The sequence below is a fragment of the Dioscorea cayenensis genome, chromosome 3, assembly GCF_009730915.1.
Source record: "Dioscorea cayenensis subsp. rotundata cultivar TDr96_F1 chromosome 3, TDr96_F1_v2_PseudoChromosome.rev07_lg8_w22 25.fasta, whole genome shotgun sequence".
NCBI classification, from domain to species: Eukaryota; Viridiplantae; Streptophyta; class Magnoliopsida; order Dioscoreales; family Dioscoreaceae; genus Dioscorea; species Dioscorea cayenensis.
The window spans coordinates 1,190,782-1,204,971 of NC_052473.1; the positions used below are offsets into that span (position 1 = coordinate 1,190,782).

Genomic DNA, 14,190 nt, shown 5'->3' on the forward strand with positions numbered 1-14,190 from the left:
GAAACATTCGAAGGCATCAGACTTGCATTTGGTGCAAAATATCCAACTCATTCGACTGTGATCGTCAACAAGAAGTAGAAAGTACCTGCTGCCTCATAGAGATTCAGTGTTCATTGGCACACAACGTCAGCATGTACAAGCTGAAGAACATCAGTGGCTCTCCATGAATTTCCAAACTAGAATGGCAGCCTTGCATTCTTCCCTGCTATGCAGTCTTCACAATTCTTTAATTCAGCAACCTTTGGCATACCCTTCACTATATCTCTGTCTGCCAGCAGTTTCAAACTCTTGAAATTCAAGTGGCCGAATCTTATGTGCCATAGACTTGAAGTTTCATGGAAGTTCATAGCTACATTTGCTCTTCCCAAGGTCGAGATATCTAGTGGGAACATATTATTCCTTGTTTTAGTTATTTTAATTAGCTGCACTCCATTCCTTGAATCACATATAGTGCATGTATTGCCTTCAAACATCACCACATACCCATTAGATGCCATTTGTCCAACGCTCAAGAGATTATGAGCCAACCCATATACATATTAAACATCATGAAGAAGCTTTTCTTTCCCTTCAAATGCCTTGAGAACAACCGTTTCCTTACCTTCAGCTCGCATTTCTTTGTTGTCGCCAAGCCGAACAATTTGTTTGTGAGATGTGTTTAAGCTTTTAAAGAGTTGTCTTGCACCGGTCATATGGTTACTGCAACCACTATCTATAATCCATACTGAGTCCGTAAATTCATCAGACTCATGGTTCACCATGAAGAGGTTAGCCTCTTTTTTCTCTTCCGTGACCAACGATGCTCCTTTGTCTCCTTTGTCTTCATTCATATCTCTGAACCAACAATCAGCTCGTATGTGACCATAATGTTTGCACATGTAACATTGTATAATCCCTTTGTAGGGTCTGTGACTTCCTCTTTCTCTTGACTGGTCAGCATCCCTTGCTCTTCCTCGAACACGGCCCCTTCCACGAGCCCAGCTTCTCCCTCTCCCTTTATATTGGTACTCACAGGGTAAATTTTTCATGTGGTCACTGTGTTATGGCTGATTTTTATTTTGGTCATTGTATCTCAATTTGTTTCTTTTTGGTCATTAGATATTAATTTGTTTTCACCGGTTAGTCACTTGGGGCTTTCCGGCCAAATATAGATAACGTGGCGGCCGGAAATGCCACGTCACTCTTTTTATATTTTTCCTCATCCCGACTGGAGAGAGGTCAGCGACTCAGCTCACTTAAAGAAAGAGTGACGTGGCATTTCCGGCCGCCACGTCATCTAAATTTGGCCAGAAAATCCCAAGTGACTAATTGGTGAAAACAAATTAATATCTAATGACCAAAAAGAAACAAATTGAAACACAATGACCAAAATGGAAATCAGCCATAACATAGTGACCACATGAAAAATTTACCCGGTACTCACATCCTTCCTTTATCTTTAGACCTTCAGTCCTCACATACAGCACCGTTTCATCAACTAGATCTATTTGACTAAGTTTGCGTGCTTCATTAGCTTCGAGAGACCCACTGAGTTCATCCATAGTGAGCTTGGTGGGGTAAGTATCACTGGTGGCCACAAATGTTTCATAAGTATAACGTTGTAGACACACGCTTTTTAGAGCGATGTGGCTAAAGCTTGTCTCCGATCACACTCATGGCCACTAATTCATGTTTGGGGGCTGTTTCCGACGAAAGTGCTGAGGTGGCCAATTATAGAGCCATCCACGTCGAACGCCACCTCGAAAGACCTTCGGCGGAAACAGCCCCTCAAACATGAAATTGTGGCCATGAGTGTGACCGAGACAAGTTTCGTGACACACGTCATTACAAAACGTATGTGCTAGCAGTATATTTACTGTAAAACATTTGTGGCCACCAGTGATACTTACCCGAGCTTGGTGAGGTCCTTAATTTGATTCCTCGATAGCCACAACAACATGATTAAACTTCGAGCCTAGGTGGCGCATCACTTTGCCAACGACCATGCCTTCTGTTAATGTGTCTCTAAGGGCTCTCATTTGGTTTGCCATCTCAACAACTCGAGTAATATAGCTGTGTACACCCTCATTGTTCTTGATGCGAAGGTTCTCGAACACTTATCAGAGGGTCTGTAGTTTGACGGCCATGACCCTTGAAGTCCCTTGGTACCCCGTCTTCAAAGATTCCCAGGCTTCGTGTGTTGTGCTTGCAGCCGCAACCCATGAAAACAAGGACATGTGTATGGCTTGTTGTATGAGATACAAGCCATGATCATCCTTCTTCTTATTTTCTTTCACAGTTGCTTCATTTCCTTCCTCCGAGAAACCTTTCTCCACCAAATCCCAGAGATCATGAAACCGGAACATAATTTTCATCATGATACTTCAATGTTCATAGGCTTCACTGTCGAAAACCAGTAGAGAAGTCTGGGAGATGTTTCCGGAGTTGCTTCTTGCCGCCATAAGAGTTGCTTGTCATTCAGTTGATCTTGGCCATGAGAGAAGTGGGCTTCGTCGGATCATGAGAAGCTCTAATACCACTGTTCTTCGTTAGAGATGGAAGAAGAGAGTTTTGAAATGGTTTGTTTTTTTTTTTTTTTACATTTTGAATGTTAACTTTGGTCTTCATGGACTTTCAAATACATTCATGCATACAAAAAGACCGGCATGCGTTTTAACACAACTTACACCATTTCATGCTAAAAGATAAAACAAAGAACACAGACGTGACTAAAGTCATATTCATTATAAACTCTTAATATTAAAAAGGACACTTCAACATATACCAGGTTTCTCCATTGGTGCTTCATTTAAGTTGTTTTCATTAGCTGTTGGTTAAAGCATTCTCCTTTTTTCTCATTGGTCAAGGCCGTGTGAGCCATGTGAAGCTTCCAATCACTCTCAACAAAATAGTGTCCCACCCGAATATAACACCTGAGGTGGGGTTGCCATACAACTCCGGTTGCAAAAAATACAACTCTGAAAATGGGTTCCTTCAAAATTTTATTAGGGACACTATTTCAGAACACTGTATTGAAATGAATAGCATTACTCTTTATTTATAACCGGTGAGGAAAAATAATTAAGAACTCCTTACATTATGGATATGCCATTCTTAATGTGTATCTTAGGGTCTGTTTGTTTTGCAGGATTTGCAAATACTGGATGTGGAAATCCCTGGATTTTAGAAATTTCATGTTTGTTTGATAGGATTTCAAAGGTTTTTGTATTTTAAGATCCCAAAAATGAGGGATTTTGGAATTCGGCCAAAATGGCCGAATTCCAAAATCCATGAGAAAAGAATCCCTCACATGGGACTCACGTGAGGGATTCACGGGATTTGTGCTCGTCCTCCATCAACTGTCCTCCCCCTTCTTCTCATCGCTGGCCTTTCTCATCCGAAATCTTTTCTCTTCCGATTGCGCATCATTGGCCGAGCAACAACGGCGACAACTTGATTGTTCGTCTTCTTTTCCTCCATCTTCTTCTCCATTTTTTTTGTGGTTTGGTGTTTATTTTTTTTTTAAATTTTTGATTTGGGTTTTTTGCGATCTTTTTTAGGTTTTGGGTGATATTTTTGAACGAGTTGACGAAGAGTGCGGTGCCGGTGCCGGCGCCGGCCGAGGAGCAAAGGTGAAAAATCCTACATTATTCTTGCTCATCTACTTCTCATCTTCTTTTTCTCTTTTGGCTGTTTTTATTTTTTAATTTTTTTTGTGGATATTTTTTCTGGATATTTTTCAATTTTTTTTAATTTTTCATGTCCTTGTTTCCGAAGGGTAAGCGAACTCCTCACTCTGATTCGATCCAAGTCTCGAATGCTTATTCTTTTTTTGCTTTGATATGATTTCGTCTTTGATTTTGGTTATTGGAAAAGGATTGTTCTGCTGTCCGATCTGGTGTTGTTTGATGCTATTTTTTTTCTCTGGTTTGATGGTCACATGTTGTTGATCTGAAAAAAGTGATGTTCTAAGGTTTGATTTGATTTTCATGTTTGTCTTTGAGGCATTGTTTGGCCTGTAGATCCAGAGGCGTTGGATTTGGATAATTTCTTTTGTGCATGAAGAATCTTGTTGCTTCAAGTACGTTCACCATCTCTTATAAACAAAGGCAACTAGATTTTTTTACTGAACACTAGTGTGTATAATGGATATAAACAAAGGCATGCACTTGAAATGCTCTAGCTTTTATGCAACTTCAAGTACGTTCACCATCTCCATGCTTTTCATGGTCCCACATGACGATAACTAGCAATACATACATCTTCATACAAGTAGTCTTAATTAGTATATATATATGTTACTCATCTTTTCATGAACAACATTACAAAAACTTTGATGCATCATTCACACACATGTATATATAAATACTTGCATTTATAGATCCCACTTTCACTCTAGTGCAATTATATGACATGCAGTCTTATATACATTTACCATGCATCCTATAAACCTCAAATAGTGGAACCTAAAGTCATCAGTAGTATACAAATCAAACAAGGACTGTGACACTAAATATATATATATATATAGACACACACACACCACTTTGTATGTATATATTTTATATTAATGAGACATGTTGTTTGGCATGTTTGTTTAAATTGGCCTTGTGGCAACAACTAGCATGGCTGTGTTTCTTTACGGAGTATTAGCTAATATATATATGTACAAGTTGGTGAATGGTGAAGCTCAGAAAATGATGTTAATTTTGAGGATCATTCAGAAAAATGTATAGGTACCACATGTATCTTTAGATATAAATATATTTTTTGCCCATACTGTTGTCATCTTATTTTATTTTATTTTATCATCACAATGATGTATATATAGTTGTTGGCCATTCTACTTTCAACTTAATTATCAAACCATAAAATGAACATGAAAGTACAGAGGAAAGGATGTTGGGTGTTTGAAAAGTAATTGAAAATGCAACAATTTGTTACATATATACGTAGCTAGTTTTAAAATAGTAATACTCAATATTGTGTTTTGAAGATTTTATCATATTTTATGTTTATTATGTTTTTGGGGTGATTTTTTTTTTACTTTTAAAAGGTTTGAAGATATGAATGATTCTATGAATAATTAGGAATAGAATAAGTTTTTTTAATAAGTTAGAAAAATGTTTTGTGACCATTTTGAATGTTTTACATGTAAACATTTCTTAATGTTTATCATTATGTTATAGCTTATAGTTAATTATTTCATTGTTACTAATTACATATTAGATGGAAAATTTCAAGAACGAAGATGATGAACTATACCTCATGCAACTAACAATATTGGTGGCCGCCTACACCGCGTTATCATGGATTCGGAACAAAAGACATAGAATTCCTAGAGAACCATCACGTGAAAGATTAGAAATACGGAGAAAATATTTGTCTAGATTTATAGATGGGAATGATGATACTAGTATTAACATGGTGCAAATGAACAAATCTACATTTTTTAACCTATGCTCAATATTACACGGAAAAAGGACTTGTACGGGATACACTGCACATGAGCATTGAGGAGCAATTACTAATGTTCTTGCACACCATAGGACACAACGTGCGCAATCGTGTTATTGCACATAATTTTTGTAAGATCCGGTGAAAGCTGTTAGTAGATATTTCAATCACATGTTGTTCACAATTGGTGAAATGCAGCATGAATACGTGCGGCCACCAAGTTCTCAAACCCCACTTTATATAGCAACAAGGAGAACATTGTACCCTTATTTCAAGGTATTGTTATGTTAGACTTCAAACAATTGTATTTTAGTAGGATGAATTCTAACATATAGTATTCAATAATAGGATTGTGTTGGGGCCTTAGATGGGACACATATTCATGCTTCTGTCCCAACATCTGAAGTTGCAGCCTTTCGAGGAAGAAAACCTTACCCAACTCAAAACGTCCTTGCAGTTGTGGATTTTGACCTTCGTTTTACTTTTATTCTCGCTGGTTGGGAAGGATCTGCACATGACTCTTTAGTTCTTCGTGATGCACTAGAACTAAAAAGTTCCGAAAGGTATCTTTTAAGTATAGTGTAGACAATTAACTAAATATAACAACTCGAACTTATTAAAAGTTATTTTTAACTCTTGTAATTAGGAAAAATACTACTTGGTTGATGCTGGTTACGCCACACGACCCGGTTTTATACCCCCTTACAGGGGTGTAAGATATCACTTGAAGGAGTTCGGGTCCCGAACACCTGCAAACGCCAAGGAATTGTTTAATCTAAGACATTCATCTGCGCGTACCTCCATCGAGCGTGCATTTGGTTCTTTAAAGAACCGCTTCAAGATCCTCGCTTCTAGGCCTTTTTTCCCATTCAAGACACAAGTGGATCTCGTACTGGCATGTTGTACTTTACACAACTACATCCTCACCGGTGGTCATGATGAATTTATTCCCTCGGAGGAAGATTGGGTACCACAACGTGTTTCACAAACCACTGCTCGGGACCAAAGAGAAGAAGCACAAGAGTGGGCTGCTCGTCGTGATCAAATTGCAATTGAGATGTGGGCGAACAAGTAGTTATATTGACATGTTCATATGTTAAATTTTGTATCATTGTTGAATGACCACTTTCTATCTTCCATTATCAAGTTATGTATGATTGAATATCTTGACTGTATGCTTAAATAGAATCTCACCCTCTTGATTCATGAATAATTTAACAAATAATCGTATATTTACTTTAATAGTATATTAACAAATAATCTTTGTTCGTAATAACTATAGAAATCTTTTTTTAAAATAACTAATCCACTATCTCCAACATTAACTTTATCACAATTAAATATTTTTAACTATATCATAATTGTTTTATTTAAATAATTAAATTTCAAAATAAATAACTATAATTATTTAAATAATTTAAAATATATTTGAAAATTTTATATAGTGAGATTTTATCTTTAAAATTTTTTTAAGAGCCTTATCTATTAATATAATATAATATTGATATAATTATTATATCCATCAATTTAATAAATAATTAATGTTTTATATTTTTTTATAATAAATTAAGTATATATTAATTATATTAATTATATAATATATATATTAATTATTTATAATATTAGGGTGGGGGTAACTATACTATGGGTGATCATAACATATAATTCAAGCAAATACAACAAACCAAACAGCATGTTTTTCAAATCCAAAATTTATAAATCCCTCCAACCAAACACGAGTTCCGTGATCCCCAGCATTACAAATACATCCAACCAAACACTAGATTTAACTCTCCTGAATTTACAAATCCAAGAATTTTCAAATACAAATCCACTGCATTTTCAACTACATCCAACCAAACGCCTCCTTAGTAAAGTTTCCTCTCTCTCTTTCTGATCATACACAGTACTCTCTCACTTTCTGATCATACACAGTAACACAAACAAGAATGGGTCCTAAGGGCAAATGTAAGAACAGCAACATGAAAAGCAAAAGAAGGCACAAAGAAGACCCCATTCGTTCATTCAAATTTAATGGTGTTCAATGAAGACTTGGTCTTTGCCAGTCGTTTGAAAACATAGAAAAAAAAAAAAAGAATATTCTAAATGCTTTACTTCAGAGGAACGGAAGTACACACATATATATATATATATATTCAGAAAAGAAAAAGTACTAGTCGGTGCATTTAAAGGACTCCATGTATGTCATGAAATCGTTGAACTTCATTCCATAGATTTTGACTTTTGGTCAACATACAAATCAACTATTACCTCCTGTGGTCTTATGCCCACCATTACTTCTAAAACAACATGCTCACCATCTCTTTATCTCTTTCTTCAACCATGTATACATCTATAAATAAGCAAGACAATAGATACCTCTCTTCCTCACAACCAAAACATATATCAAAGTGATCATCAGGAAATGAGTGTAGAGATCCTCGACGGCGAAACAATACGAAGCTTCGTCGAAGACGAAGAGGCCTTCAACGTTGCCATTCATTTATGGTTCACTGACCTCGACACCAATAACGATGGCCGTCTTTCCTACATTGAGTTGAATAAGGAGCTCATGAGCTTGAGGGTGTTTGAAAAGCACTTTGGTGTGGATGACAATGTGTTGAGCCATGAAGAGCTTGTTCAAGTTTATGGAGGTTTGTTTTCAAGCTTTGATCATGATGGTGATGGAGTTGTGGACTTGGATGAGTTTAAGGCTGAGATGAAGAAGATGATGCTGGCTGTTGCCGAGGGGTTGGGGTTTTTGCCCGTGCAAATGGTGGTGGAGGAGGGGAGTCTTCTCAAGAGAGCTGTGGAGAGGGAAATAGCTATGAAGATTGCTGCATGAGAGTTGCCTTATGATTTATAACAATTTATGTTCTGATTGAAGCCTTTTTGGAGATATTGTCTTTCATGCATTTGATTAAGTTAAGGGATTTAAATGTTATTTATTTAAAGATGTTATAGAGTGGAAGTTTATGATGAATAAATTTTGAAGTTTTTTTACTGAGGTTTCATTTTTAATACAAAAACCAAAGGAAAGTTTTTGAGAGATGATGCTGGTCATGAAGATGATTGTCTTAAATTTATGTACAATATTAATGAATGGTTTATGTGCACTTTAGTTAATGATCATCAAGAGAATTGTTGATGTACTTTGTATATATACATTGTGTCAAGCATACCAAGAAACTAACATCTCTTTAGTACTTTTCCATGTGTATAATCTCCATTATCTATTAGTTAATATATTAATTTGGTATACCTTTATCATGATTCACTACTGCAATATGATCATTAAAAAAGAAAGAACTTGAGAAGTGAAAATTTCCTTCTTCAACACTACAATTTATAATAGTTTTGTTTTTCTCATATATATATATATATATATATCAAACTTGTAACTTTTATACAAGGTAATTAATGAAACCCTTTAAGTATTAACACTTAGGGTAGGTTTGTTATTCTTAATTTCTTTTTGGAGTTTAGTCTCTCTCTCTCTCTCTCTCTCTCTCATGGAGAGACAAATAAACAATAAAGCAATTAAGAAAAACAGCAATATAGAAAGCAAAAGAATATAATAAAAATAAGACGTATATTTCATTCATGCATGAAACATGCAGCTCTATATTATATTCATGCATGACATGATCCAATTAAGCAAACTCAAACTAAACCATCAAAAGTGTTTCAAACTAGTGCTCACTTACGTACATATGTTCTCTTTCTATGAATACTGATAAATGCTAATGGTTTTAGTCCATAGGAACATAAAAGAAAATCTAAAGATTATGCTTTTGATCAGCAAATAAATTCACTTATATTGCAAAAAGAAAATGCACAAATAAGTCGGTGCGTCTTATGTTGACCTTTCATGACATGTTGGACAATGGGTTTTGACTTGGTAGGCTCAACCATTACCTTTCTTGTATGTCCTATTCTGTGGTCATATGCCCATATATTATAAAACAACATGCTCACCAACTTCCTCATCTCTTCAATTAACTAAGTATTTATAAATAAGCAACAAAAAACACCATCTCTTCCTCACAACCAAAACATATATATATCAGAGTGATTATCAAGAAATGAGTGTAGAGATCCTCGACGGTGAGACAATTCGAAGCTTTCGTCGAAGACGAAAGAGGCCTTCAACGTCGCCATTGATTTATGGTTTGCCGACCTCGATACCAATAACGATGGCCGTTTGTCGTTTGTTGAGTTGAAGAAGGAGATCATGAACTTGAGGGTGTTTGAAAAGCACTTTGGAGTGGATGACAATGTGTTGAGCCATGAAGAGCTTGCTCAAGTTTATGGAGGTTTGTTTTCAAGCTTTGATCATGATGGTGATGGAGTTGTGGACTTGGAGGAGTTCAGGGCTGAGATGAAGAAGATGATGTTGGCCGTTGCCAATGGGTTAGGGTTTTTGCCGGTGCAAATGGTGGTGGAGGAAGGGAGTTTGCTGAAGAGAGCTGTGGAAAGAGAAAGAACTATGAAACTTGGTGCATGAACATGAACGTGAACACACCACCAGAGGATTTTTAAGTAATTTGAATTTGATGTTAATCACTGTGTTTAAGTGTTTTATTATACTGTTTTGGAGATGATTATGAGGAATAAATGGTGGGTTGTTATTTACTAATTAAGCCATGGTTTATCATGATCTCATGCATTTTAATGGGGATAGATAGAGATCAAATTATAGTCAGAATGCACCTATATTTATTTACTTTTTTTTTTAATTACAAATACTGTATTATAAAAAATTTGCATATCTTCATATATTATATATACATCATGCTTATTAGGACACTATAATTAAAATAAATGAAATTATGTAGTGATCAAGGGAAGCTAGATTCCTGAGATTCCTGAGATTTTGAGCGGTTAGTTTATTTGATCATTAGAATTGATCAGAGTGGGAATTTATCTTGTATTTGGTTGCATAAACTATTGTTCTTTAATTCATTGTTTTGCTTATTCTTATATATATATAGATATATATAGATATATATATATACATGTAGCTCGGAAGCTTGTGAAGGACAGTATACATAAAATACCTTTATTTTCTCAAATATATACCCACTGATAGGACTGCAAATAAATCAAGCCACTTGAGAGTTACTCAAACCCTCCGCTCAAAGAAAGCTCATTCATCAAATAAATGTGCCGAGCTCGACCTTAACTTTTGAGCTATAATTATTAATTAAATGAGCTGAGCTACAGCCATATACTGTTTCACTCATTAAGGCTAGCAAACCTACTAATTAATAAGCTTGATAAATGAGCAAAGCTTGTGATAATTAAAGGTTTGTAAAAAAGCTCGTGAGCATACCAATGAGCCTGCTTAATAAGTTTGCTAAATGTATATTTTTTGTTTTAAGTACAAATGGATACATATATTAAAAAATAATTTATTAATAATAGTCATTATAATTTATTATATTAAAAAAATATAAAATCTACGTAAATTAATTTTTATAAATTTAAGTGGAATCTTAAAAATACTAGTACTCACTCTTAAATTATATATTAATATGTTTAATAAAATTGAGCAGAAAAAATTTTTATGATAAATGAATTTTTTTAGTTTAGTTTGAGCTCAGCTCATTTTTTTATCGGAAATGAACTTCATTTAAGCAGAGCTTGAACTCACTCAGCTCGTTTTTATTATAAATAAACTTTTTTTCAAATCGAGTTTGAGTTTAATTTTACTAGCTTGAGTCAGGCTCAAACATACAAGTTTGGGCTCGAATCTTGCTCAAGCCTACAGTTAATTTTATTGAGTTAAATTTGAACACTTTCAAAGCTTGGCTCTGGTCTGCTTGTTTGCACCTGGCCCCTACCTACTGACTCTTGAATACAAAAAAGCTGCACTTTTATCTAGTTTATTCATTTCATTTTCTCTTATTTTATTTTATGTTGTTGGTTTTTATGATCTCACTAGAGCTGGATGTTATTGCAAGCTTCCCTGGCCCTTGTCCCAACTAGCAGTAATTTTAAAACACATAATTAAGTTTAAAGGGAAAATAGATAAAATGAAAGATCTTGTGCTCTTTTTATACATATTTTTTTCTTATATGGATGTATTATGTATATTGAATTTTTTATTAAATTAACTAAAGTTCTTTTAACTTCAAAACCTACTCAATTTACCGCTCCCAATCAAATAATTATTTTTTTATAAAATAAATAAATCACTAATTTATTAAAAAAAAATAACCACAAAGCACAGTACAATAAAATAAATTGACAAAAAACTAAAAAACGGTAAACCGGACAAACTGGACAAAAGGAAAAAAAAACTACCAATGAAATTAAATAAACACAAAAGGGATAATCACCAAAAGTGAAAGCTCCCAAACAAAACTAATAAATAAAACGACAAAAAATAAGACAAGGAAAAACGCATATGAGTTAGAAGTGTCTATCATGCAACAACAAACGGTTGATTCAAGTTGTTAGAGAGAGTGACTCACTCCAATGGGTGGTGAGTGGTTAAAGCGGTGGAGCTATTTTCCAGGCCTATGTTCAGGAATTGTAGAAAACACCGATCGAGAAGGTGATGTTGTTCTCGGTATGCAAAGATCCAAGAGAGTAGCATGTAAATAATTTCACTGATTACAAAAAATAGAAAATACCTCCAATTATATCCCAATTAATATTTACTAGTGTAGAGATATGTGCTTACACTGAGGGTTAAATTGAGCAGTGAAAATAACATGGACTTCATCTTTTATTAATCTTTTTTTTAATGTAAATTATTTATTGAAGACAAACAAATATTTCTGGCAATGAATTGTATGGAAAAATGTCACAATTAATTGAAAATAAATAGTAATTCAAGTAAAAAAAATTAAATATAGAAACGATCCCAATAATACCTGAGAAGTATATATTATGTAAATTTTTTTATTATCTTTTATATTTATTACATATCAATTAAAAGAAAAATGTTGTTGGTATAAAATTCATCTATCTCCTAAAATGAATGGTATAATCACTATCTCTCAGTAATTAGCTAAAATAATGTTTGCCTATATATTTTAATTTTATATTTTCTATATTTATATATTTATATTTTTTATATTTATATTATTTTCTATTTTTATTTTCCAATTGAATAATTTGATTTATTTATTTATTTTATTTCTCATTTATTAGATGCTTTTGTTGAGTTTGCTTTTTTTAAACATTTTTGAGAAAAAAATTTATAAAAATATGTATGATTGATTAATTTGCATTGATTTAGGGATTTGAGAAATATTAAATCTTTGAATTAGTAATAAATAATTTTATTTTAAATTATGGTTAATTTATACAGATGTTTAAATGAAAGTTATTATTTTTAAAAAAATATTTCAAATATCGGTTTATTTTGTATTTACTAAGATCTTAAATGTAAATAATTTACAAAATTAATTTTTTTAAAAATTATTTAAATGAATTCAAATAAATTATTAAAATACATATGTACAAATGAGATTTTTTTTATTTAAAATATTATCTATATTTTTACAATTAGAAATTAGAACAATATCAACGGGTAAGACGAATGAAGGAATTAGTTTAGATTATTTATTTTTTAAAATCCTCATCTTTAGATTTTGTTTTAATAATAATTTAACAATAATTATCATAATACAAAAATATTTTAATTAAATACTTTTACAATTAGATTTTATCTAACTAACTTTTCAAAGTTCTATTATGATCCTATGTACTGGCTTTTCATCATATATTTCTCCAAAATTAATATAATATTTATTTATTTTTAATTATAAATAAGTGCTTTTGTAGTTTTTATATTTTTACAATTAAATTTTTACTTTCTTAAGTTTTATTTACAAATTTTAAATATATGTTTTTATCATTAGTAGAATGTGAAAAGATAAACAAATATCTCAAATAAGTATTTATTTAAAAATCTAAATATATTTAATTTTTATTAAAAAAAATTAGGGTTTATTCTAAAATTCCATTATAGACCTCTAGTTATCTTAAGCTGCCCCTGAATCAAAATCATTAAAAAAATCTAAATTTTGATAAAAATATATATTTTGATATATTAATTAATTTTAATTATTTCTCTTAAATTATACTTGAATGTATTTTATAATTTTAAATTTTAATTTAAAATTTTTGTTAATTAATTATTTTAAAACTTATAATTTGCCATCCCCTATATAATTTCTGGCTCTGCCCCTTTATATATATATATATATATATATTTGTGTTTGTTTACAGCTCTTTTATTTATGAGTCTTGTGATTTAACAGCCAACATATATTTCCATTTGCTATCAAATAAATAAATTAAATAAATAAATCTGTTGAAAATTGTTGGAACCGTAATAAATAACAGTATTAATAAATAATACTGTTTGTTATATTTCGATCAAATAACAAAGCGATCCTTGCACCCAAACAAAAAAACATCAAGGGCATTAATGTCATTATGAATGTCCCACTAAACACTCGAGTCCTAAGAGATCCCGCGTGATCAAACACAACCTATCACCGCACACGCAACACGACTACGACTTTTCGCATGCAGATCGCCGGAACAAAAAAAGAAAAAAATGCCAAAATTACCCTTAAAAATTCCCTAAAATCTCAAGTGATGTCTTCTCTCGCATCTTTCAGGGGACCATGTCCCGCAACAGGGGCCAGAACTGGCAGTCCAATTCGGCCAAACCTTTTCCGGAAAAAATTTCCGTGGTTGAAGGCATGAACTCTGTTAAGGTTTTATTAT

The 14,190-nt window shown here is 32.9% G+C and overlaps 1 protein-coding gene and 1 pseudogene across 1 annotated transcript; both read left to right on the plus strand.

The window, feature by feature from the left end:
* Positions 1-7,845: 7,845 nt before the first annotated feature.
* Positions 7,846-8,397, plus strand: LOC120257459. The gene has a single exon (XM_039264925.1). The coding sequence runs from the start codon at positions 7,862-7,864 to the stop codon at positions 8,279-8,281; it is 420 nt and encodes a 139-aa protein (XP_039120859.1). The 5' UTR covers positions 7,846-7,861; the 3' UTR covers positions 8,282-8,397.
* A 1,124-nt stretch (positions 8,398-9,521) lies between these two features.
* Positions 9,522-9,943, plus strand: LOC120255168 (annotated as a pseudogene).
* The last annotated feature ends 4,247 nt before the right edge of the window (positions 9,944-14,190 follow it).

Excerpts from the sequence above, each read along its gene's own strand:
- LOC120257459 (XM_039264925.1), top strand. The coding sequence starts at position 7,862 with ATGAGTGTAGAGATCCTCGACGGCGAAACAATACGAAGCTTCGTCGAA.